Source organism: Diceros bicornis, chromosome 25 (assembly GCF_020826845.1).
Source record: "Diceros bicornis minor isolate mBicDic1 chromosome 25, mDicBic1.mat.cur, whole genome shotgun sequence".
NCBI lineage: Eukaryota > Metazoa > Chordata > Mammalia > Perissodactyla > Rhinocerotidae > Diceros > Diceros bicornis.
Window position 1 is genome coordinate 39,630,859 of NC_080764.1, and position 27,940 is coordinate 39,658,798.

Consider the following 27,940-nt stretch of genomic DNA (forward strand, 5'->3'; position numbering starts at 1 on the left):
ATGAGATTTTTTTTTTTTGTCCCTACTTACATATTGATTTAAGGTTATTAGAATTCAGCTCAGTGGGAGATTTAAGCCTGCATCGCTGATGCACAATCTTTTTAATTCTGGCTTTCTGTGATGCATATTCCCTTTCAACTAGAATTAATTTATTATTCCCCATATTCCCATAATATGTTTTGCCTCTATTTTGTACATTTATTAATATTTCCTCTACTTCCAAATGGATTTGAGGTGACTTGGAAAAAAAAGGGAGGTACAAAAAGACCAAAAATTATTAATATATAGTAAAAGACAAAAGTCAAAATGCAAAGTGGGAAGGGCAGGAAAAAAAAAGTTACCAGCCTTGTCTGGGAAAACACAGCCAAAGCAGCCACGTCTTAAAATATAGAAGGTATTATTAAACTCAGCATAGAAATGAAGAACTTGAGGTTCAAATAGAATAATGATTTGTTCAAAGTGACAGAGCCAAGAATGGGTAGTCAGTCCTTCCTATAGCATAATGGCCTTTCTACTGAAGCATAATGGTTACAAGGAGAGAATTTCATGTCAGGAAAATGTGGGACCAAATCTCTGTCATCTTGTAGAAGCTACTGAAATTCTCTCAAGCCTCAGTTTCCTCATTTGTAAAAAATATGCATCTCGTCATGATTGATAGAATAAAGGTTGTCATTGAGAGTTATATGATATAAAGCATAGAAAATGCTTAGCAAAGTGCCTGACACAACAAGCATTCAATGTGATGGTGTTACCAACGATGGTGACAACCATGATGATAGGGATGATGACGGTGACAATGATAATGACACAATCAAAATCTAAACAGCAATCTAAGAAGCTGTCACTGATATAAAACAATAAGCTACCATTTTAAAAAATGAAGCCGTTTCTCATATCTTTTTTTTTTATAATTTTATTTATTTATTTTTCCCCCAAAGCCCCAGTAGATAGTTGTATGTCATAGCTGCACATCCTTCTAGTTGCTGTATGTGGGACGCGGCCTCAGCATGGCGGGAGAACCAGTGCGTCGGTGCGCGCCCGGGATCCAAACCCGGGTCGCCAGCAGCAGAGCCTGCGCACCTAACCGGTAAGCCACAGGGCCGGCCCTCTCATATCTTTTTGAAGTTTCTTAGGATGGTCTTCACGAGAGGCAGCAGAGTGTCATATCAGTTTTAGAGTTAGAGACCTGGGTTAAATCTCACCTTCATTAATGAGTTATGAATGCCTCTGAGCTTTAACCTACATTTTAGATAACCCAGGGAGATTCAACACAGTAACTCGAGCACGTAGTACCATGCTGGTGTATAATAAGTGCCCAAACTTTTTAGTTTATTTTCCAGGCATTGATTTGACTGTTGCTGCATTTTTCTAGTGCTTTCCCTTCTTCCACACTGCAAATTCTAAGATTAAGCCTCCTCTCACACTGACAGAGCACTGGTACTTGAGCACACATTCATGCCACTGTGACCCACAAGTGACAGGGCTCATAGGAACACCTGCAGATGTTCAGGGCAGGCATACATGTAAATGATGCTCATACGGTCAGAAGAGACAAAATGAACCCAAATAATGCAATTAAAAAGACAGTGTCATCTATTTTTTTCGTATTCCAAGGTTTTATTTTGTTTTTCATAAAATGTTAATAGATATAGTCAAATATTAGAAAAATAGAGAGTATTTCATGGCGACAATACCTTAGGGTCTTAGATTACTTTGCACTTTCATGAAGAGCTTTGCATTTGATTTTAGTAATAAGATTTAATATCTAGATGGGAATAATTATTCTCATTTTCTAAGTGAGAACTTAACAGTTTTGCCCAAGGTCACATAACTAATAAGTGACAGAGGCAGGACTATAACTCCAGCATTCTCCACGTAAATGCAGTGCTCCTTGTCTTCAAGCACGTCATAAACCACTTCTATATTCATTCTTTTTTAATTAGATATTAGCTTTAAACACAACTATTTCCCTTACTTTTACTCATGAAAAGTTAATTAAATATCAAATGAACTTACAAGTGCTAACCATGAGGGCGGTAGGATGGCTTCTCTTTAGTCCCTTGGTAGTTACAACCCTAATTAAAAAGTCAGTCCCCGGAGAAAGGCTATTAAATGTGAATGTCCTACACATTAAAGAAAAGTCGCATATTAAGATATTTAGCTCAGAAACATTTGGAAATCTCTATCTTCTCCACTACCTATAGAAAGAACTTTATATATGTTTTGGCTTTTTATTGTCTATCATGTAAATAATTTGCTACGCTTAAGCTCAAATGGTTAATTAGAAGTCATAGCTTCTTACATGGAGAGATTTCATTAAAGTCAAAAAGTGCATATTATACACACAAGCATGACAATATCCTGAATTAATTCATTATTATCTATTTTCTATTGGTACTGTACAACAGACTTAGTTATTTTAATCACATTGTAGTCCAAAAAGTTGTCTCACAAAGTTTTCTAATTTCTATTTAGATTAAACTATGAACATACCTTTCTATAAATATATATAAACTGTTAATCTTGTGTTCCATGCAACAACATAATTTCTTTTCAACATTTTCATACCTTTTTGTGGAAGGCAGGATCTCTTCCTTCATTAAGCTTTCACTGGATATTGAAATAATGTATCCATCCAGAAGACTTCTAGCCGAAGGCCAGCTAACAGTTACTGCATTTGAGTTTCTACTACAGTTCATAAATTCAACTGCACTTGGGGCTATATCATTTAAAACATACACATAAAATAACATTTTCTACTGCACAAGCACCTGATTTAAAACAGCCCTGAAACACTCTCGGGATTTGTTTGATTGTTTGCAAACTCTGAGGATAACCAAAACATTCCTTTTATTCTTCCTGGTAGATACAAGAATTTAAAAGTCAAAAGAGAGAAAAAAGCAGCAAGAATCATTTTAAACTTTGAAATAAAGCTGATATATATTCCAGTAGTACTGTACTCAACATTTCCCTTGTCTGTAAAATGTAGGAAGAGATTATACCTTGGTCTTGTGCAACCACCAATCTCAGAAATATTTATTGATTTTTAGGACTTATTCTAATTAAACACCAAATAATGACAAGGTTAATCAGCAGGAAAGTTAATTGCAATCTAAATATGAAATGCTTCTCTTCTTTCCTAAGGAAAAAAGTTAAACTAAATAATGTAAAATATATGTTTGTTTCCTCTCTAAAACTCTTCCACGTATAAGAAAGGAACTAAATTGCCAAGATATTCTCTCTCAATTCCATTCTTTGTTATTATAGTAAAAGAATACCAGACATGACCACTTTCTAAACACCTAAATTAAGATTCCCGTAGCATCAGTGTCAAGAAGAACTAAAATAGTTATTTTAGCAGAATAGTTGACAATTTTACTTCACCTAGATATGAAAACATACATTTTGCATACATCTTTCCCAGTCGTCCCTTATTTCTTATGACTACCATGGAATCATCACCGTCTGCCATTGGGAGTCAGTTGCTAACGCTGGGGAAATGGCATTTCATTGTCTGCTTAACTGAACAATAGAGAAATTAAATCACAAATGGAGAATCTGGCCAGACCCCAGGCAATTAGCCACTCTACTGTCTGGCAATACATACACAAAAGAGATTGCGCTAACTCATATAATGAGAAACAGAAAAAGAGACAAGAGATGGACACTGACTGCCCATAAAGAAAATCTGGAAAGAGTAAACTATTTACTAAATCTTCCCAAAAAAAACCAAATAAATACTTGAACATTGAATAATTCCTAAAGTGCCTACACAGGCTGTACCTGTCTGTATTTCTTTTACGTTAGGAGTACTGTCTTTAAAACCTTCTTTTTCAGTGCGAATTGAAAAGGTGTACACTGTGGCAGGATCCAGGTTAGAGAATGTTGCTGCTTCTTGAACTACCTTCTGGACCTATCAATCCAAAGAATAATTAGCAAGTTTTTCTTTAAGAAATGCTCCACAATCGAACACAAGCAAAAAAGTTTGGGTGTTATTTAGTTTCACTGCTATCTAACGTAAGAATGCAGTAGTATTGGATTCAGCATGAAAGATTCAAGTTTAATTCCTCCCAGAGCCCCTGATAACGTACCATGAAAGCAGCAGCACAGTTTACGCATGTGACTTCATAATGCTGAAAATTCCCATCAGCTCGATTCCAGAGAATTTCTATGGAAGAGTCTGTAACTTTGCCCTCATGGATATTTGATGGTGCTTCCAGACCTACCCAAAACACATAACATTAAATTCTTTTTGGATGTTTTCTAACTGGGTTTTTCTTTTAATTTATCCCTTTCAAGGAAAAAAAAAAGCATAATATGAAAAAAGAACGATAAAATTTACTCATCAACTCTCTCTCTATCCTAATTAAAAATAGTTGTTTATACATATGACAGTTTATAAAATACAATAATCAGTTGAATATTCAGAGTCATAGTAAATACCACTGCTGGCAGCTAATTTTGCTACTGCAGCAAAAACTACATAGAAGCAAATCCACAGGAGCAAATGCACAATATTCAAAGGAGGAAAAAGAGATTTAAGCTTTCTGAAACTATTAGGATAATGTGAAAAGACAACGAAGAGAAAAATACGAAGTCTAGATGAAGAAGTAAAAGAATCTTCTCTGTATCAAGTATTGGTTGAAGCTAAAAACAAATTTTGTCTGATGAGTTGAACGATTATTTTTCCTATTTTAAAGATCCCATCTACCACAGAGGAAAAAAATTATTTCAGAAATACAAAAAAATTGGCAGCTTTAGACTATTACCTTACATATTGACATATTTTGCTGATTGATATTGCAATATTGATATATTTAGATGATCAAGTACTGATTATCTTTAAAGAAAATAACTAGCAAATAGAATACTGCCCATGATGATTTATAAGGAAGTGAGGCAGAGAATACAGATATAAAAAGCATATAAAAATTGCAAGCAAAAATACAATATAAACATAGGCTGAGCTGATTATAAATATGTTAAAATGCTACTGGAATAATGTGATTTGTGACATCAGTTTGGGAATATTTTATGGAAAAGTTGAGTTTAAAGTAATGGAAGGATTACGGTTTGGGAGGAGGAAGACACATGGTGGTATAATGATATATGTGAAGATTTATAGACAGGAAGAGTAAATCATGAGGAACCTATACATGTTACAGTCAAAATTACAGTAATCCCCCCTTATCCTCAGAGGATACATTCCAAGACCCCCAATGGATGCCTGAAACGTCAGATAGTACCAAACACTACACATACTATGTTTTTTTCTATACATAACTTGAGGTGTGACAGCAAAACTAGCACAAATTTCTTTTTCCTTCTTCACAATTTTATGGATAGAAGATTGGTTCTTAGCAAACTCAGCATATGATTTTTTTTCTTTCCTTACTAAGTGAAGAACTTTTACCCTTTCACTTAAAGGAAGCACTTCACGGCTCATCTTCGGCATATCCAAATTGCCAACATCACTACTCTTGCACTCTGGGGCCATTATTAAGTAAAATAAGGGTTACTTGAACACAAGCACTGCGATACCATGGCAGTGGATCTGATAATCAGTTGAGATGGCTACTACTGACTAGCGGGTGGATAGCATATAAACCATGGATATGCTGGACAAAGGGATGATTCACGTTCCAGGCAGGATGGAGTGGGATGGTGCAAGATTTCATCATGCTACCAGAACAGCATGCAATTTAAAACATGAATTGTTTATTTCTGGAACTTTCCATTTAATATTTTTGGATTGGCCATATGTAACTGAAACTGTAAAAAGCAAAACTGTGGATAATGGGGAACTACTGCATAATGTTTTTAGGATTCCATGTGATTTTTGTACAGCCTTTATTGCTTTGTGTCATTCATTTCTATATCCAGTAGATATCTTAGATAAATTTCACATATCCCAAATGTTCAAAATTAAAATTTGTACAATTTTTGAGTCACTTAAAGAAAAGATAAATCAAAATCAAAATGAATCTCAAAATATAAGTATTGGTATGAACAAATACAGTATATATTAATTTTAAATATTCAAAGCAGTAAGGAAAATACACAATAGTTCTTTCCAGACAAATGGCAGCACGGGGAGAGTAAACACACACTTAGATTGTGTGCTTTGAGAGATAATATCAGGGTTCCTAGACTCAAAAAATATAACCTAGTTCTCATAATCTGCCTAAAATTACTCATATTCCTCACTCTTAAGTCATTGAAAGTTTTATTGTGCGAGTATGCTTTTGTTAATCGACAGATAAAAAAAATTGATGACTTCTCAATTTTACATAAGGTTAGTGCTATCTGTATACTTGGCTAATAAAAGATCAGGCCCAGTAGGTATTTGCAATTATTGTAAAAGATCTTTGAAAACAATTGCATTGAAGTGAATGTAGCCTACTAATTTGAAATGATACACAAAATCAAAATCAAGAAAAAGCTTATGCAAGTCCTAAAATACTTACATGTTTTTACTGCAGGCACGTAATACATATTACTTAATTTAGTCCCACTGATGATGGAAACAAAGAAGTTATATTCTGTGCCTGGAGTTAAATTGTCAACAGTTATTTTATTGTCATGTTGTAAAGGCAAGGTTACATTTGGCCCTCCTTCAATTACAATATGTATGCCATCAAACACTCCAATATCAGGTATTTGAACAAATAAGATTACAGAGGTACTATGACTTTCATAAGGGATAACAATTTGGACTGGTTTGGGCTCTGAAAGATAAAAAGAGATTTATAATTAGTGTTTTTTTAAATTTCAAGCATATTTCTCTGTATTTTGTCTAGCATGTTCTAGAATTTGTGAAAATATTAAATGCCTTTACTTTAAACTTATATTTACCATGTCAGTGTTAGAGAAATAAGGTAGATATTTTGAAAGCCATATATTGGAAGTACATAATTTTCATTTTTTTTTTTTTGTGAGGAGGACCAGCCCTGAGCTAACATCCGATGCCAATCCTCCCCTTTTTTCTTGAGGAAGAGTGGCCCTGAGCTAACATCATGCCCATCTTCCTCTACTTTATATGGGATGCTGCTACAGCATGGATCACCAAGCGGCACATCGGTGCACACCCGGGATCCGAACCCAGGATCCGAACCCGCCAACCCCGGGCCACCGAAGCGGAACGCGCGCACTTAACTGCCTGCACCACCGGGCTGGCCCCCATAATTTTCATTTTTTGATTTTCAATAACAGTCTCAAAGAACATAAGAATCGAGATTTTCCAATTTTTTTACCTTTTTATCTACTTATTAAACAAGGACTTTTGAGAACCTATATACTAAGATGAGTACTCAAATAAAGTAAATAAGATTAGGTTCCTGCTTTCAAATAGTTCCCAATCTCAGGAAAGAGATGCAGAGATCACTAACTAGAATCCCACATGGTTAGAGGTGAGCAGGTGACGTGAACAAAAAGTTGTCAAGAATAGAGGAGGAAATCAACAGTTCTAGCAGAGATAATTGGGGGAGGCTTTCCAGAGTCGATGATGATATTTTATCTGAGTCTTAAAAGATAGTACAAGTTTACCAGAAAGAGTGTGTGTGAAGGGGGGAGGTAGTGAGGAGGGAACTCCAAGCAAAGAGAAAAGCATGAACAGGCATGGATACCAAAAAGGGCACCATCATGTGTTCAGGGAATACCAAGTTCTTTCTGCTCTTTACTAGCAGGGCAAGTTACTAGTCACTAGTCTTTGTCAACTAGTTACTAGTCTTTGGCAAGTTACTTAGTCACTCCGTACCTTGATTTCCTCATCTGTAAAATGGGAAGGAGACTAGTATCTACTTTGCAGGGTCGTTGTGATGATTAAGTGAGAGATCGTATTTACACTCAAAGTGCTTAGAGCAGTGCCAGGCACAGGGCAGGTGCTCAGGGTGGTTAAAGCATGTGGTGTGAGGAATGGGGACCAGGCACGGAAGGGCCATCTCTGAGGCTGGACACTGTCTGTGAGAGGCTTTGCATGACACGCTGTGGACGTCAGACATTTTCCTGTAGGCACAGGGATTCTGAGCAGACGTTTCATTTCATTTCTAGGAACAGCTTTCTGGAAACAGTTGGGAGGACGAATTCGTTTACATGCTACACTCTCCCTGACCTCTATTAATAAAGAGCTTTATTGTACCTCAGTCCTCTACTGTGCTATTTAGACCAGATCTGAAATTTTAGACAATTTCCATTCACATTATTTTTTCCTCAGGTCAATTTTAATTTCATTTCTATCTGTGGATTATTGGGATACCATCTGATATATCTTTAGGTCTGTCTTTCTTCCAGGTAGATATCTTCTTCTAAAATAGACATTCTGAAAAAAATATTTTTTCCCCCAAAGAATAATTAGATGGCCTTCTCTTTCCAGTTTTATTGGTGACATCTGCTTTGATGCAATGGAACTAGTTCTAAGTCACTGTTAAATATTTGATAATGTGATTCTGCCACTTTGCCCAGAGCCAGTACTGTCAAAAAGGATTTAAACGCATACCTATAATTTGCATTATAGAACACAAAATCTGTGCAATATCAATTGCACAGTATAACTTGCTTACGTTTTCTATTCTCCATGGTCATGAGGAAACATCCAATATACTAACCATAACAATTCCATATGGTATACTACTGGGTTTCAAGGCACTTTTACCATGTTTTTTCTTTTATAGTTACATTATCTTAACTTTTCTTTCTCCGTCATCACTAATGTTTTTTGTGGGTTTCCTCTTTAAATTCCTTACAGCTCTCTTCAGTTACAAAGCTCTTACAGTAAGTATGGCTTTTCCAAGACTAGTGTGATATCCCCCAAGTATTCAATCCATCTGAATCTGTGGGCAATGATCTGTGAAAGCTTCTAAATGTGCCTTGAGCAAAAATTAAAGATCTGGGGATTGGAAATGAGTGACCAGTGTAGTCATGGAAAGAACTCAGTTCCGTGTTCTCGGGTGCTGAGGACATTTTCTAAGGAGAGACAATCCTTTAAATAGGCACAGTTTACCTCAGGCTCTAAAAGTATATAGAGTCTGTGACATTCCCTCCAGTGGGTAAATGTGGGGTTTTCCATCAGTTCCACTTGTTCAGGGGAGTGGGGCTAACGGAGTTAATGCATGACATGTTAAAGCAGAGGGTCACCAAGAATGGAAATGTGTAGAATAGGACAAAGTTCTGCCTCCTCTTCAAAACCATATCCTGAACCTCTGGAAACTCAAATGGAAGTTGATTTCACTTAAAAAAAAAAAAAGAAAGATATTGCCATATTCTGGAAACTTCTGATGGGTCTTCACCTCTGTGACTCGACCTCCATCCTTACCCATTTTCCTGCAAAAGCTCTTTCAAAAGAAGTGGTTTTGAAAGAGGGCTGTACAAGGTTTTTTTCAATATGAGATAAACTAAACTAGGCCAAATTCAAAGGCTTTTATTATAGGCAAGGTAGAATGAGGTCTCAGTGATGCCCACTCTATCTTAAAATTTATTTTTCTACATCAAGAGGAAAAAAGAAAACTCAAACACCAGTTCTCCTACAGCTCTCCTTCCCTCAAGAAAACTTGGGTATAGTTAATTCCTCTGACTAAGAGAGACCGCATAGACAGCTGAAACGGCTTTCCTTCCCGCTATGGACGGCCACAGCTCCTCGAGGCCACTCTTCTGCTCCTGTTGAGAAAAATCATAACAACAAACACTCTCATAGTGCCTACTCGGTGTCTGAGTCCTTAGATTATATTAACCTCATAAAGTAGATAAGATTATTATCGTTCCCATTTTAGAGAGAAGGAAACTGAGGATCAAAATGGTTGAGTAACTTTCCAAAGGACGTAAACTGCTTGTCACAGAGCTGGAATTCTAACCCAGGTAATCCTGTTCCAAGATCTGTGCTCGTAAGCACTGCCCTTTCCCAAAGGGCACGTTTTATGGTTAAGGTGCATAACAATAAAGGGAGATCAAGTCTTGTACTTATTTTGGGGATATTTAGAGAGAGAGAGACAGGGAAACAAGTTTCAAAGTGGAAAGGGAAATAAATGAATGTGTAAATTTTATTTTCTTCTACACGTCTGTAACAGATCATTAAAAGGAAAATGCCCCTCTATGCTTGACTGCCTCAAAGTGTATGGAAGAAAGAGAATAGGACATAGCAAATAATAGTTATCAACAAATATTTATTGATTGAATGCATGGAAAGAATTAATTCCGACCTATGCACCTTGGGATAGGTTAATATTTGCTTTATCATCTTGACACAAGTAAAAATGATGAACGATAAATAATCTGGTGATTCCAAAAGTGATTATTAAGCTTAAGAACTGAATAGGAAGGCCAATAGGATTATAAAAAATAGTGGAATGCTTGAAAGAACTAGAGATAATTCATCAGAAGGAGAGAAAATATAGACACCAGGAACACCTAACAAATGTTTCCAGACATTTAACGGCCTTTCACGTGAATTGGGGAGTGGATTTGCTCTGTGATACCCTGGAGAACAGACATGGCTCCACAATAGAGGAAAATTACAGGGAAGCATTACAACATGATCAGAGGAATTGCATATCATACAGAGCATCAGCAAGAAGATCTCTGTCCTAACTTCAAACCCCCAAATTCTATTATTCTTCCTAGGATTTATATATGTTAATCCATGTTTCAGCATCCGTGTTGGATAGCGGTGTTACAAATAAGTACTTAATTAAACAGAGTCAAGAACTGTCCTTCCACCTGAAGATACGGAGCTGAATAAGATTTCAAAAGAGCTCACTATCTAGAAAGGGAGGCAAAAATTGTATATTTCAGATGGCAGATAGGTTGAAATATGCCAAGTTTCCTAGAGTCAAAGAAGAACAGGACTTTAGAGCTGGAAATCAATTTAAAAATGTATTCAATGGTCTCAACTTTCAGAGAGAAAACTTAGGCACTGAGACAAAATGGGGACACTCTAACCTCCTGCTGGTGATAATTGGTATATCTAAGACTACAGTTCATTTCCCATCTATGCTTTTTAATTTTAGTATTTCCATTCTGCCAATAAATATTTGTCAGGTTGTTTAATAGGCAAGAAATAATTCTTTTCAGCAATATCTCTTTCTTAGCTGTTTTCTTTTTCATAACTGTTTCCTATGATAATTATCTTTAGGTAGGTTTTCTCAGACATTTAAGTATGGAAGTGCCATACATGAATTTAGATTTAGTCTTTGGAGAATAAAACGAGAAGATTCGATGCTGGTTGAGTGTGGACACTGCTGGTACAAAAGTTTTTGGACGAATTCCTTTTTTCCATCAGTCTGCCCTTATTGTTAGCCAAAAGGAGGTCCAATGTTCTTTGCTTCCTCAGCATCACCGCTGTCCACCCAAATAGCTCAAGTCAAAATCTTAGGTCTCTCCCTTCCTTTATTCATCACAAGTACTCCAGCATCAAAGCTCCAACCTCCTACAACCATAATATAAAACGTCATCTCCTACTTTCCATCTGCACTTCCTCATCTTGTCCACCACAATCTTTTGCCTAGATTCTACAGCATCCTCTTACCCGGTTTCCTTGTCACTTTACAAATCATTCTTTGCACATAGTCACTGGGAAATTTTTGTAACATAGGTCACATTGTCACTCTCCTGCGTAAAACTCTCAATGGCTTCTGATTGCTCTCAGGACAAACTCAAAATCATAGCCTGCAAACTCCGTGTGATCTGACCCCTGAATACCTCTCCAATATCATCTCCTACTACGTTTCTCCCTCTTCATTAAACACCACACTTTCTGGCCTTTTTGTTCTCAGATACACCAAGCTTTTTCCTGTTTTACAGCGTTTATGCTAGCTGTTCAGGCCTGAAGTATCCTTCCTCCATCTTATTCTACTCTGGCGCCTTCTTATCCTTTAGGCTCCATTCAAACGTAACTCCTTCTATTACAGCTCATTTACAGTACAACTCGCCCTCCCTCTTCAGTTCCTCTCTATCGCATCACTTTGCTTTTTCCCCTCTTAATGTTTATCACAATTTATAAATATCTATAAATATTATTTCATTTATTTACTTTTCATTTTTTTCTTTTCTTTCTCCCTCTTTAATAGATTTTTAATGATTACTTATTGAATGAATTAATCTTCTTCGAGAAAGAGTATAGAAATTTTTTGTTGCTTTTGTCCTAAACCTTTTTTATACTGTCAATATTTCCTTTCAATGTGCTAGAGCATGACTTTGTCAATACAATAATAATTATAAATACTTGTATAGCTATGTGTCAGGCACTATTCTCAGTCTTTACATTTATTAAATCAGCTATTCTCAGGACAACCCATGAAATACATATTATTATTTTCTCCCACTTTACAAATGTGGAAACTGAGGCATAAACAGGTTGAGTACATTGTCCAGGGTTACTCAAATAGTTGAACCCAGATTTAAACCTAGGTAGTGTGGCTTTAGGATCAAGTTCTTAATCATTAACAATGCTGCCTTTATACAAGCATGAAGCATTTTCACGGGATATAAAATTGCTCCAGGGATAAAAGGGGTATAAACTGCTCCAGGTCCTGAGACACACCAACAATCTACTTAAAAAGGTAAAACCTGCTACCAGAGGGGTCCATCAGAGACTACTTTACAATACGACAACATCAGCAAATATTGTTAAGAATGAAAAGTATTTGATTCTCACTTAGAGTTTGTTGAATAGTTACCAGCTCACTCAAGTTCCCACTCATCACTGTTGCCATTCCAATGTCATATGTCATTCCAGGAATTAAATTATCGATCTTGAATCTATTAGCATCCTTTACAAAAAGCTTCATGACTTCTCTTGTATCTGATATGGATTTGATTTGAATGTAGACCTCATGGCCATCTTGTGGGGGTTCCCACTGAAGAATTATACTGTCCTCTCCCACATCTTCAGGTTTAGCATGAACTTTCTGAGGTGGATTAATACCTTAGAGAAAGAGATAAATAGATACACATATCTTAGTTTACTGTTAACATTACTCATGCTATTGAATAAAAAATATCTCAATTCAACATTAATTAATGTTTAAAGTAAATTTAACAAACCCTTATGTCACCATGTCTTGAAAAGGACTCAGTTTTGGAGAAAAACGTGTCTTGTTATTACTTTACAAGACTCACCAATATGGATAGCACGAGCGTTACACATCAAGAGAAAATAGAAAGTGTTTAGCAAATTCTTCAGAGTTTTAAGAGTTTCATCAGAGTGACGTCCCCATCATGGAGATTATTCATTCTTTCATCAAATATACATGGGTACCTACTAAGTACCAGACACTCTCCTAGGCATGTAAAAGTATCAGCAAAAAATAACAAAGGTTACTGCCCTATGCAGTTTACATTCTAATGGGTGGAAATAAACATGACATATAACAATCGTGTACATTATACAGTATTTTAGATATGATAAATACTAAGGAAAAAAGAAAAAGTAAACCAAGGTTAGGGAGATCCAGAGTGTGGTGGCTATAAGGAGGAAGTGAGGGTATTAAATAGGGAATTCAGGGCAAGGTGTCTTTGAAAAGGCGAGATTTTGAACAAAACACTTGAAGGAGGTGAGGAAGTTAGACATGCAGATTTCTGGAAGACGAGTACTCCAGGCAGGAAAAAACAGCTAAAGTAAACGTCCTACAGTGGGAGTCTACTTGGTATCTTCAAGCACAAAAGGAAACCAGAGTAAATGAAGGCTAGTGTAGTGGGATGAGGCCAGGAGAACAGAGAGCCAGATCATGCAACGCTCCATAGGCTTTCATTTTGAATAAACAGGTACCAACTACAGGGTTAAAAGCAGAGGCATGATCTTTCCTAAGTATTAAAGACTCACTTGTGTTGTTATGTTAATAACAGACTATAGAGAGGGTCAATGGTAGAAACAGGGGGGCAAGCCCAGAAATCTAGGTGAGAGAGAGTGGCAGCCTGGTTGACCATAGCTCTAGGGAATGCGGGGACAAGAAATGGGATTTTGGATTTATTTTGAAGATAGAACCAACAGGATTTCCTGACATTGGGTGTAGGTTGTGAGAGAAAGAGAAGAGTCAAGGATACCTTCAAGGTTTTTGACCTGAACAACTGGATGAATGGAATGTCCATGAACTGACATGGGGAGGGCTGTGGGAAAAGCAGATTTGGGTGGAAACACCCGTAGTTCAGTTTTGGACATGCTGAATTGAAGACATCTCTCAGCTATCCAAATAGGATTACTGAGTTGGTAGTTAGGTATTTAAGTGTGGAATTCAGGAGAAAGGTCTGGACTAGAGATATAAATTTAGGCGTCATTAACATGGAGGTGGTTTTTAAAGCTTTGGGACTGGTATTTATCATAAAGATAGTTGCAACTTTAATTTATATTACCTTTCCAATTTCTGAAATGTATGACACTCATTTAGAAATAGAGAGAAAATTATCAAGTTGTGTTTCTATTCATGTAGAATATAATCAGAGAATTTTCTTGATACTCTATTGCAATAACCGAAAAAAATACTTTGTCTTATCTCCTTATACAATTTATTTGAATATCAAGCCTTGTGATTTTCACTACTATACAAGTCTCTGGAAATTGTAATGTCTTCCTTCTAATCTTAGTTGTTTGTCCTGTGTTTTCTGTGTCCCCTGAACTTTTAATAGTTCTCAACCACAACAATCAGTCATTAGTTCATTAATAAGAGTAATTATGCAATTTAAAACTGTTCAGTAGTTTTACTTTAAATAATCTTTAAAGAATTCTCTATGACTTTCATAATTATTTTGTTTGCAGAACTATAATTTGATTCTTAATCTGTTTTGAAGTTCACTTCCTTATCAACACAACTAAACATCACATTTCTCAGGAAAATATAAGGCTGGGTCAGACCCATAGTTTGTTTGTCACATATATTGATTTCACAGAATTGTAGCTGAGCTGACATCAGGTGTTGAAATTGATTATTTATAAAAAATTACCAGAAAAATGCCAGAATAATCCAATTAGAAAAACTGTCCACAAGATTCCAGGATGAAATAACTTCAGATCTTTGTTCTTATATGCTTGCAAAACTTATGAGTCTATGAGACCCCCATAATTACTCAGAATTTTTTGTGAATGTCTGTGCATTTTTATGGGAGAAAGTTCATTAATTTTTTCCACATTCTCAAAAGACTCCATGACTCCCCAGAAGTTAAATTTTACCGAATAAAATATACTCCTTAATATGTATCAAGGCCCTTCACGTTCTTTGCCTAGCTTACATTTTCTAGGGTCTCTGTACAAGACCCCTGTACCCCAGCCACGCCAATCTACTTGTAATTTCCCAATGTTCAAATGTCATTCTCTTCAAAAAGCCCTCTCTGGCTTCCCCAGGCCTGGCTTCTTTTGTCCTCTCTGCCTATGCACATGCTGTTTGCTCTACCTGCAGCATCCTTCTGCCTCCCCACTCCGACCTGGCTCACTCCTACTCTCCCTTCTTGACTCAGTGCATCACTCCTCCAGGAAGACTTCCATGACTCTCTCTGCACCCCAAGTCTGGGTTAAGTGATCCTCTCTGTGGTCCCATAGTCTCCAGCACATAACCTCTATAAGAGCAATTATAATACTGCATTATCATCGTTTTTTTTAACTTACTTGTCTCACTCCATTAGTATGGAAGCTCTTTGAAGGCAGAAACTAGGTCTTACTCATCTTTGCATCTCTACTACTTATTGTAATTCCTGATACTGAAAAATTATTTATTGAGTAAATAATGAATTTAAAAGAAACAACGTTGCCTCAAATTTAGGAAAGTAAAAAAACACTGGATTGCTAAATCTTGGGTGTGCACTGCCATGTCAGCTTACAGTTAATATACATAGCTAATGACCCAAAATTAAACGCGTGGACTCACATGTACCTTTCTCCTGTCCCTATTAAACTAATAGGTCCATACTATGGATATTTTAACGTGACTTCAAAATTAATGGATCTGTGAGAAATCCTCCCAGTCTGCCTGTCAGTTAAAAATGAAAGCATCTTCCTGAAGGGTAAGGGACTCAGCCAAGCATTTATCAATTGAAGGATCTTTGTCTGAGCTCATGGAAGAGAAAATATCTGTGATCTAGTACCCAATTGGAAAAAAAAAACTTCTGATTATAATTTGCAACACTGAATACACGTGTGTTAAGTATTGGCATTTTGTGAGCATTAAATAGTATCTTTTATTATTGTTATTATTTTCAAAGAATCCCAAGTATTCCCAGTGAATATGAGAAGGTTAATTAATCTATGGCTGTGCAAGCGTAGGTTTTCCATTCTTCCCACCTCAGCTCTAGCGTGTTTAAATTTTAGCTGGTGAAATTTTAATCAAAGAACTTTGCATATAGGCATGTTAAATACATACGCACACATTACACACACATATTGCCAAAATGTGCTTAGTTATGCATTGTTTCATACAATAGTGTTTTATCTTCTCAGAAAAGATTGACTTACACTTAAGGGGTTAAATAGCATGCTTAATTAAAAGATAGATTACTTCAATAATTATGTTCAAGACAAGGATTCACAAACTGCCACGTGGAGGTGAGTGATTAGAAACGCATTTGCCAGAAGTCCTGAGATGAGACTGCCCCCTAGAGGTCAACTCATCCCACTGCGTGAGAAAGTAAAGAAGAACCAAGTGAAGCTGCTTAATGTGCAGACACATGCGTTGGATCTAGTGTTATTAAGAACTGGGTGAACTGATCTTCATATTTTATGATAATTTATTTTCCAGGCAATGATGAGGAAGATGTCTTTTACGAACTCTGGTAGGAACAACGAAAATGTTCAAGGAGTTCATGTAAATCTAAATGAATTTAGTATTTAGAATCCACGTTTAGAGTTGATTCAACATTCAAACAAATGTTCAGCTGTCAGTATCTGTAGCTATGAAGGATCAACATAATTAAATTTCAACAAAAAAAATTTCGAAATATGCAGTTTATAATTTTGATTAAAAGGCAAAATGTGTCCACGCTTACCTGTAATGGCTGAAATAGGTTTCTCAGAGCTGCTTAAAGTTCCTCTTTCTGCTACACTGAATAGATATATCAGATAATGATGGAAAGATCTGAGATCTCCAATCGCTGTTGATGTGTTGAGTTTTTCCACAAACACCTCTTCTGATTTATTGTTTTCAACATCCAAAATAGTCACAAGATAATGGTGAAAAGACACAGGATCTGGAGGGTCCCAGCATAAAAATATTTCTGTTGGGGTCACGTGAGTAACTGTGAAATTTTGGGCTGACAATGGGCCTAGAAGATAAAAATATCAGAAAAATACACTATAGTAGTGATATGGTTTGGCAGAATAATCTCTCACTTCTTGGTACTTCCACAATACTCTATTCGAAAGAAAAGGAAAACGGATTGAGTCCCGGGTCTTCCACTTTCTAGCTCTGCTCCCTAGTAAGTAGATAGCTTACTCTCTCTGAGCCTCAGATTTTTGACTATAAAATGGGAATTATAGCAGTAGCTGCCTCCTAAAATTATTGTGAAGATTAAATGAGAAAAGGAATGTAAAGCACTTGGCACAGTGTTTGACACACATTATTGTCTAATCATTATTTTTATTACAAGCACCATCAAAATGGCACTGGTGGCACTCAGTGATCACATATTATGTACGTCCTTTACCTCTTCTGTCTTGAAGAGGTAAAGACTAGAGGGCAGAGTTTTCATATTACTCACTCTTCATTCCCATCAGCACTGGAACTCAGGCACTCATCCTCGTACAGAAACATTTCCCCGCTCCACACCACTTCATCCAGTGCCAGTGATGTTCCTAGCTAATCTTCCAGATTAATTTTCTTAATACAGCACCTGGCACATATCAGCCTCAAACCCATATCCGGTGCCCACCCACCCAACATACACACATGCACACACATTCTTCTTGACTCTTTCTTTAGAAGCAATATCTCAGGAGTTAAAATAAGATCATCTGGGTTCCTGGGTGGCTCTACTACTTAAAGTGTGTTAGTCTAGTCAGTTTACGTAACCTTTCTGAAGCTCAGTTTTCTCGTTTCTATATAGCTACTCCCAGGGTTGAGGTAAGGACTGAATGAAATAATGCGTTAAGAGGGCTTTATAAAAGGTAAAGCAACTCTTAAAAACTATAGTCTTAATGGATTTCCACTGCTTCTAAGGTCAAGTCCCATCATCTGAGAGAGAGACACCCAGAACTCCCAAATTTGGCACCACCTACCTCTCTAACTGATTTTACCCTCACACTCAAGGAAACCTTCTCCAGTTGGTCTGCACTATTCTTTTCCCACAAATTACTATCTCCACACTTTTACTCACAATGTGCTTTTCTTCTTTCAAGTTTGACTCTAAGTCTCTCCTATCCATGAGTCTTCCTCTGTCACTTACCCTCTGAATTCTAGAAAGTATTTATTAAACACACCATTGATTGGGAATTCAGGTTATATTTTGCTGTATAGTTCTGTTTGCATTTACTTTTATTCTTTACTAATTCTCTCCATTGTAAGCCTCTTAAAGCCCAGTACACCTGTCTGTTTATCTCCCACTATTAGCACATATCAAAAATTTAGTTCCATAAAAATTTATTGATTACCTACTATGACCAGGCACCAATCTAGCTGGTACTATAAGACAAATAAGATATAGTTCCTTATGGGTTTACAGTTTAACAGGAAACCCAAGCACATAAACAGATTTATTGTAATTTAAAATGGTTAAAGATACAAGTATGTCTAGAGTATTATGAGAAAATATCAGACTCTCAGGAAATACCTACTAATGATGATATTAAATATTTGAAAAATTATACTTTCAGATGTCTTGTAACTTACGTGTTTCAACAATGAATATTGGACTTAAAATAGTTTTTGCCTGCCATTCATTTATTGCAGAGAGTAAAAATCTGTAAACGTGGCCAGGAGACAACTGGGTAATTGTTTTTTCTGTTGTATTTGGGGGCATGCTTTCAAAATGTTCTTCTTCTGTATGATCTAAATAATATTTGATGATAATTTTATACCCCAGTTTCAGCCACTTATTCAAAATATCCCAACCATTCAAATTATTCCAACTAAATACAACTTCAGTTGTTCCAACATCCTTTATATAGAACAAAAAGTCTTCCTGCAGAGAAGGTGCTGAAAAAATATAAAAGAGAATTATTTTTAATTAGAAATTATAATTCTATATTTAAAATATAAAATAGTGAAATAAATGAATGTGAGAATACTAATAAAAATAGTTACATTCATATTCACAAATATATGGCAATGGAACATAACAGAAAAATCTTGTAAAGAAATAGTTTGATCCAGTTGCATTTTGCTGTAAAATGTAGCAATCTGTTTCATTCTTGGGAAGCAGTGGAAAAGAAAAGATTTCATTTGTCTTAAGGCCAAAAGCTGATCCATCTATCCATGTGAGATGACCTTCTTTCTGTAATAAGATGTACAAATTAAGCCAATTTAAAGGAAAAATGTCATATCTTCAAACATGTGTATTTAAGATTTTTATTAGTCACATCTGTATTATAAAATTTTCTAAGATCAATAATTTCTAAAATTGACAATCAACCAGTTTAATATTTTTATATAGATTTCCTTCATGATAAAGATTCTGAGCTGGAGACAGAGCTCACTTTCATTCACTCATTAGCCATGTGTCTTCAGGCAAATTGCTGTCTCACACTAAGGCTTTATTTTCTCATCTGTAAAATGGGTATAATAATAGAACTAACATCTTCAGTTGTTGTGAAGATTAAAGAGGCAGTGCATGTGACAGGATCAAGACAATAAAGCCAGGCACAGACCTATAACTCATTAGATGTTAGTTATTTTATTTCAAGTCATCAAATAAGTCATATGCATCAGGAGATACCTCATGTCTTGATACCTTTCTGCTAAGGGATGTCACTGGTGAATATCACCAACCTCAATTCTCACAAGTACTGAATCTATCTCTAGATCGTCATGTGACTACCCTCCTTGAAAGGAGTGGTAGAAAAAGTATAACCTTTGACAAAGATACACCTGTATTCTAACCAATATTTCTGCCACTTACTATCTTGGACAACTGCTAACCTCTGAGAAACTAAGTTTTTTCACCTGTACAATGAAGATAATCATAACCAGTTTGTGTGGCTGTCAACAGGTTTAGGAGTATGTATGCAAAACACCAGGCACATAATAGCTCCTCAAAAAATAAATATAATTCTTATAGAGATAATGAGCACCATGAAAACAAAGACTGCCTCTATACTGTGATCATCACGCTGTCCCAGTATCAAGCTCAGCACCAAGCTAGTTGTGTAGACGAGGATTAAAGGGAACTGCTCGCTCCTGACATTGTAAAGAGATTTTAAAACAATACATTCTAATTCCACCTAACAGAATGGAGGGATATTGCTCCTCAGAGAGGCTGCTTTATCGCATTATGGTGCTGCAGTTTGGAAAACAGAGGCAGTGCATTTAAGCGGTAGGACATGGGTGTTGGTCAGACAGGTACAGGTTCACGGCCTGGCATGACCATTTGTTAGCTATGTGACCTAGGATCTTTCTGCACTCCATTTTCCTTACCTATAAAATGAGAATAATGAGAGTGCCTACCTCATAAAGTTGTTGTGAGAACTAAATGAGAGTTACCTATGTAATCCTCCCAAAGTGGAATATGGAAACTATTAATCTTCCATTTATTAAGCTCCTGCTGAGTGCCAGGACCTAAGTGGAAGCTAGAAATGCAAGGATGAGTAAGGCACGGTCTTTACCCTTGAAGTCCACTAACAAGCTCACACTTACACAGCATGGGTGAAAGGGTGATCACTTTCTCAACCTGCCACAGGAAGAATAACCCAGCGGGCAACTTTGATGTCAACCTCAAGAGATCAGCTTATTGCAGAGATCTTAGAGTACAACGGTTAAGAGCAGACTCGGATGAGTGTCCACATGAGCAAATTAACTTCTCTGTGTCCCAACTTCCCTCGTATGTCATATAAGCAAAGATTGTAGAATGGTGCTTAGCACTTAGAAGACACTACAGGACTCAGCTATTATTATAAAGAAAATTTTTTTATAGTTACTTTGATGTTTCATTTACCTCCCAAATTATTTTTAAGTATCTTGAAAGCAGAGACTGTATCTTAGACTGTATCAAAGACACCTTTGAAAAATTCACAGCAATCACGAGGATGCCTTGAGAGCCACACTTAGGCTGTCATGACCATATGACCTGAATCCTATAACAGAAACCAGTAACCATAACTATTGAAAGAGAGCACTCTAATTTAAACAGTTTATAACAATCATGCTAACAGCAGGAAACAACTATAGATACCCTAACTAGTAAACTTGGAAAGAGACTGGCATGCTGGGAGGAGGGCTTCTGAGATGTCTGAGATGATCTGTAGTTTGAGGAATCTTTACTAGAACTTCATTCACTGCCTATTAAAAGACAAAGGAAGCTCAACAAGAGAATGATGACAATGCAGTTAAATATTGTCAAAGGTTTTCCCCAAGCTTGTGCAAATTTCCACAGAAAAATTGGTATCAAACTGATAGAATTTGTCTTGGGTCACTATAGATCAGGATACCCTATGGAAAATAGATTTATCTTTGAGTGGCAGGATATAAAAGTAAATGGATCATCAAGAAGAAAACATAGACTAGACAGAGATAATTGTGTTAGGTCTTGGGTTTTCCTACAAATGCTGATCAAAATGAAATTTTATGAGATATTCCATAGTGTTAGCAATGTTGGAGAAAAATGTCACACACTTCTTATTTCACTGGTATTGAATAAAATCTTCAGATCTTTCTATATCCCTTTTAGTAAAATTAAACTTAATAAACCTGGATGTGTGGAGTGAAAGGAATAAAATGAAGAATTCCATGTTTTCGGGTTCATATTATTGTATTTTTCACAGAGTTGAGAAATAGAGGAAGTAGAGCAGGTTTGGTGGGAAGAAGATGACAAGTCAGTTTTGGCAATGTTGAAGAGTCTGTGGAAAATTCCAAAAGGGATAATCAGAAGAAAATTAGATGTCTGGAGCTCATAAGAGGAAAGTGGGCTTGATAAATATTTGAGAATAATTGTTTTAGGCAGTAAATTAAGTAAATTGAGTAAAAGTTAATTGAGTAAATTAACTCGAATTTAAAATGGGTCTGAGGAAGAGCAAAATTAAGGCAAAATTAGGTAAAGAAATAGATGCCTACAAAAGAGATTGAAGGGGGAAGGGATGAAAAGGCAGAGGATCTTTAAGGCAGTGAAAATATTCTATGACACCATAATGATGGACACAAGTAATTATACATTTGTCCAAACCCATAGAATGTACAACACCAAGAGTGAACCATAATGTAAACTGCGGACTTTGGGTGATTATGACGTGTCAATGTAGGTTCCTCAGTTGTAACAAATGTACTGCTCTCGTAAGAAATGCTGATAATGCGGGAGGCTATGTATGTGTGGAGGCAGGGAGTATATGGGAAATCTCTGTTATCTTCCCCTCAATTTTGCTGTGAACCTAAAACTGCTCTAAAAAGAGAGAGAGAAAGAGATTTACATGGAGAAATTGAAAAAGAAACAGTGCTTGGCTTATAAGAAATACTCAATAAATATTTATTGAATGAACGAAGGAAGAAATGAATAAAGAAAGAATGAATGAATGAACATAGATAAAATAGTTTTATCACAATATATGAATTTCTTTACATTTACTGACCTTCAAATCATTAAGGCCAGTCCATGTTATTATTTGATTCTTTGACCTGAGAAGTGAAAATATAAATATTTTTTCCTCTTCATTTTTTATATCCACAAGGTGTGCAGAACTTAACGATAACTTACAACGTTCCTGGGCTACATTCCATGGCACGCTCTCTTTGCTAATTCTATAACAGTTATTTTTTAATGCTACCCATCCTTGTGAACATGAACCTGGCAAAAGAAAAATGCTTTGTTAAATATGAATGCAGTAATATAACATTTCATAATTACATTTCTTAACATCCGTAGAAGTTGATCGTGAGAACCTCACAGTATTAACTGTGCACTTTCCCTACATTTTTCCCAAACCAATAAACGTGCTAAGGCTGTTATTATTCAAGTAGTAAATGAATTACTACCAACAAAAATAGTTTTCTAAGTAGCTGTAAGAATTAATTATGCATAATTATTGTCCAATTATAACTTAATTTAAACAGAAACCACAGATGTATTCCTTTCTAAGTTACTTTAGGTTGCTCTCCCTTTCCCTTACTTTTGTACTGGTAAAGAACTTTCTAAGTATGTTTCAGGTTTCTTTTTATTTTAGAGAACTAGACATATGCTTGCTAATAATTCTATTCTCTGTCACTTGACTTCAAATGGGTTCACCTTCCAGAAAAAACTAGAATGGCTGCTTAGCCTGTTTCTCCAAGACCGTATACCACAGAAAGACTGAGGAAAACATCAGCCTGTTCAGAGTAGACATTGTACTTGAACTCCTGTTGACACTTCATCAGTGCCTCAACCCAACATCTTAGGAAGATGTGAGAAGGATCTTTTGAAGGAACTGTTTTCACAGGAGAAGAAGGAAGGTGGGGAGAGGGAATGCTTTAACTACCTTGCCATCTTTTTCTTACTATTCAAGTGTTTCTCTGCTTCACTGGTAAACATATATTGTGGTTCATTGATTATTCCTATAGACAGTATTAAAATGGGACTCTCAGCCATCACAGAGAGGGTATTGCCCTCATTTTCTATCTATGACTCTGACCTCTTCTCTCTTTTCCCACCATGTGGGGAAAGGAAGTAGAACTAGGAAGACACAAAAAACTGAACATTTTCCCTTTCTCCTTGCAGTATTACAAATTTTGATCAAGTCTGATTAGGGATGAGTAATGGAGAAGCTTTAAATAGGATAGAAGATTGATATTTTTGTATTAGATTTTAATGGACCTTTCAATACCTGAAAATGAGACAGTTCACTGATACTTTAAAGTCATCTAAAAAGTGATGGGGTCTACATGAACCATGGCCAGAGTTAAAGAAAACAGAACCCACTTGGTTCAGTTTAAAAGAAGCGGTGGGAGAGAATAAGGTTGGTTCTTACCTTTACCCTGCTAAACCCATCTTGTTCAATAAATCAGTCAAACACCAGAAGGATATAGTTAGAAAAAGGGGACCATGCTAATTCATTTACAAGTAGTTTATGGTAGTTGATACTTGGCTGGATCACTTTTTAAAAGAACAATTCAACTGCCAAGTAATCTACAAAATATAGTAATTAATAATGAACCAAATATCTATATACCTGTTTCAACTTGAACATCCAGTCTCTGAAATACGTTTACAAAATCCAAATGCAACTGTTTAAATTCAAATGTAAAAGAATATAAAGTGGTAGGTTTCAAATTAACCCACTCATAAACCATGACATTATTTTGCATAATTTGTGAAGAATTATGAAGAGATATTGACACTGAAATGTCACTGGAAGCTAGCTCACTCCAGTTAAAAGAAACACTTGTACTTGTTGCTATTGTTTTAATATTTCTTGTTGAGATTCCACCTAAAAAATCAGGGAGAATAATTAGGACAGTTTCAAATAAAACTGAATGAAACACAAAGAACGTTGAATTACAAAAGATTCACCAGGATGTGAAAACATTATCTAACTACAAAATATTTTCTAGACTCTGTGGAGTTTCTTATACTCTACTTAGAATGAATGAATTAGATTACAAATCTACATTATAATACTTTTTAAAATAATCTGGGTTACATGTAACATCTCCACTATACCTTTCTATTCATATTAGCACACATTCAATGTCAAAACTGAAAATCTTATTCTTATCTCAGTTTCCAATTTCCTTTAAATTTTAAAATTTACATCATATTCAAAAAACAAAATACCACTATTCTGATGTGATTTTTGACTACCATTTCAAACCTGTAAATCACTGTAAAATTCAAAGAAGTTGGTAATAAAAAAATATAGCTGAACAACACATGCACATATTACTTACGAGTTTGAAATGACTTTTCACTTAAAATTTGTCCATATTTTATGGATTGTATAATGATGTAATAGTCTTCATTTTCTTCTATTGTTATTATTGATTTCAGAATCTTTTGTGGGTCTGCGAGAATGCTTTTGACATTCTGTAAATAATGAGATTCATATGCTTAAGAAATGATTATTGGGGGCCAGCCCCGTGGCTTAGTGGTTAAGTGCGCGCGCTCTGCTACTGACGGCCTGGGTTCGGATCCTGGCCGCGCACGGAGGCACCGCTTCTCCTGCCATGCTGAGGCCGCGTCCCACATACAGCAACTAGAAGGATGTGCGGCTGTGACATACAACTATCTACTGGGGCTTTGGGGAAAAAAAGGAGGAGGATTGGCAATAGATGTTAGCTCAGAGCCGGTCTTCCTCAACAAAACGAGGAGGATTAGCATGGATGTTAGCTCAGGGCTGATCTTCCTCACAAAAAAAAAAAAAGAAAGAAATGATTATTAACTCTGTGTCAGATGCATTAATTAAAAGTTTGACTTTTGTACTTCTTCATAAGAGGCAGTTTTTCCAATATAGAACACAAACAGATGCATAAAATATTTATTTTTATATAAAATATTAGTTTTTAAACAATTACTCTCTGTGTAGTATATAAATTCTAAAAAGGTAAATACACATAATCATTCCTATGAAAAAGTTAAACATTATTTTGATCAACTATTTATAGTAGATATTTCATAAAATGCTAACATTTTATACATTAACAAATAAAGTAAGAAATTGCAATAACTATTAAATTCCTATTTCTGATGTGGCATTTAGTTACAATAAATTTACACTATGTTTACTTTTTATCAGATTCAAAAAAAAGTTGGCTTACTTTTTGAGCAAAGTTATTAACAAGTTGGTATTTTAAAAAATAAAATTCAGGATTTTCTCCCTTAGGAAATTCATCCCATTCAATAAAAATTGTTGTTGTTTGTTTACTCATTGGTATATAATGGAAACTTTTTGAGATCTGAAATGAGAAAGAAAAGTAACAGTAAAAACATAATAATAACGCATTCTTGGTTATTATTTTTTAAGCAAATTTACAAAAATGAGACCTAAAATATGCAAAATTATAATTGAAAAATATTTCAGCAATATTGATTTCTATACATGAATTAAATGACATCCATTGGACACTCTATTTGTAAATGTGATTTTGAAAATAACTGAAGAAAGGCAAGTAAAATTAGGGCAAGGAAATTTAAGCTCCATGTTTCTCCGACTAGGAGCTCCATGCTCCTGGGGTCGGGGAGGAGGAAGAGACTCAAAGTCACAGGAAGAACTCAGCACTCTCCCAGCATGTCAGCTCTGTACCTTGACGATAATGCCTACTAAACTGAATTATTTCACAGACATTCTTGACAATATATTTGCAGTTAAAATAAGTTTGAGTGCAAAATGTTTGACTCATTCATTTTAGAGCCTTGGTTCATTTATAGGTAAAGAAAATATTAGCAACTGAGGCAAAATAGCTAGACCACAAGATCAGAGACTCTCTGTTCCCTGGATGCCAAAAAAGACTCCATGATATATTTATCAAAATTCCTACCAAAATAACCTTAAAATGTGTCACTATACAATACTTTTTACCAAATTCTGATCTATCTCCCCACTGATTACCGCAATACAATTTGTAAGCAGTAAAACAGACACCATCAATACACACATATTTGTGCAGCACCGAGCAAAGAAACTTTTTCTTAGGTACTAAACGTACTATTTAGTGTTATTTCTTTTCAACATACCCCTTATTTTCCCAAATGGATAGACTCAGTGTAATAGCATTCTGCCTATTAACTAATTATTCCAAAAAGGGTACATTAAAAAATGTCTTGGGCCGGCGCCATGGCTTAGCGGTTAAGTGCGCGCGCTCCGCTACTGGTGGCCAGCAGGGTTCGGATCCTGGCGCGCACCGAGGCACCGCTTCTCCGGCCATGCTGAGGCCATGTCCCACATACAGCAACTAGAAGGATGTGCAACTATTACGTACAACTATCTACTGGGGCTTTGGGGGGGTGGGAAAGGAGGAGGATTGGCAATAGATGTTAGCTCAGAGCCGGTCTTCCTCAGCAAAAAGAGGAGGATTAGCATGGATGTTAGCTCAGGGCTGATCTTCCTCACCAAAAAATAAAATAAAATAAAATGTCTTACCTTCACAACATATGGTAACCAGAGCAGTAGAATCACTGATTTCTCCATCTGGAAAATAAAGTATATTCAGTTCAATTAAACATGTATATTATATCTTTAGTTTCAAAATTAAACTATTGGACATTCTTCAGGTGGTATGTGTGTGTGTTAATTTAAGGTCATCTCTTTTCAGTTTAGACTCACCGCTCATCCAACCGAATGACGGCATTAATAAGTAGGTGCTACATAATATTCTCCACCTAATAAAATTGGAAACATCAGTACTTTCCAACAAATAACAAAATAATTTGCTTCTGGAAGCTGCCATAATTAAATATAAAGGAGGGGGTAGAAATAAAATGAATTATCAGGCAATTACACAAAATTACATTGCATTGTGTGAAACTAACCTTAATTGATGGCAATCTAGAACGCCTACACACTGCTACTTCGTTGGAAGTAATTCCTCACATTTTAAAATTATACCATTGTTATGAAAAATATTTCAAAATACTGTTGATGGAATTGAAACAAATGAGAAAACATTCAATATTCATTTCAATTAATTTTTAGAATGCATTCATCTACAAAGTTTGTGTAGCTTTCCCTAGGAACCTAGAGTCCCTGAGGACCTAAGAACTTTTACATTAAACTTAAGATATCAAGAAAAAAAATAAACACCTCTGTGTTTAAAATACATATATTTCTAAAACTGAAAAATATCATTTTAATAGTAAATAGGTCCCCAGGATGGATTTTAAAGCTCTCTAAAGCCCACTCTAAAGCAGGTTTCTTCCTACAAAA

At 35.8% G+C, this 27,940-nt stretch overlaps 2 protein-coding genes across 2 annotated transcripts; both read right to left on the reverse strand.

Moving 5' to 3' along the window:
* Window positions 1-2,429: 2,429 nt before the first annotated feature.
* LOC131421847 (fibronectin-like) lies at window positions 2,430-19,394 on the reverse strand. Its single transcript, XM_058568725.1, has 8 exons — window positions 19,209-19,394; window positions 18,795-19,100; window positions 16,957-17,232; window positions 12,644-12,913; window positions 6,468-6,728; window positions 4,092-4,222; window positions 3,784-3,913; window positions 2,430-2,719 (listed from the first exon to the last, which is right to left on the reverse strand). The coding sequence occupies exons 2-8, from the start codon at window positions 18,922-18,924 to the stop codon at window positions 2,472-2,474; spliced, it is 1,446 nt and encodes a 481-aa protein (XP_058424708.1). The 5' UTR covers window positions 18,925-19,100; window positions 19,209-19,394; the 3' UTR covers window positions 2,430-2,471.
* A 1,743-nt stretch (window positions 19,395-21,137) lies between these two features.
* Window positions 21,138-27,205, reverse strand: LOC131421899 (uncharacterized). The gene is made up of 6 exons (XM_058568800.1): window positions 27,158-27,205; window positions 25,836-25,973; window positions 24,969-25,104; window positions 24,251-24,508; window positions 22,679-22,893; window positions 21,138-21,218 (listed from the first exon to the last, which is right to left on the reverse strand). Exons 1-6 carry the CDS (start codon window positions 27,203-27,205, stop codon window positions 21,138-21,140), a joined length of 876 nt encoding a protein of 291 aa, XP_058424783.1.
* Window positions 27,206-27,940: the final 735 nt, after the last annotated feature.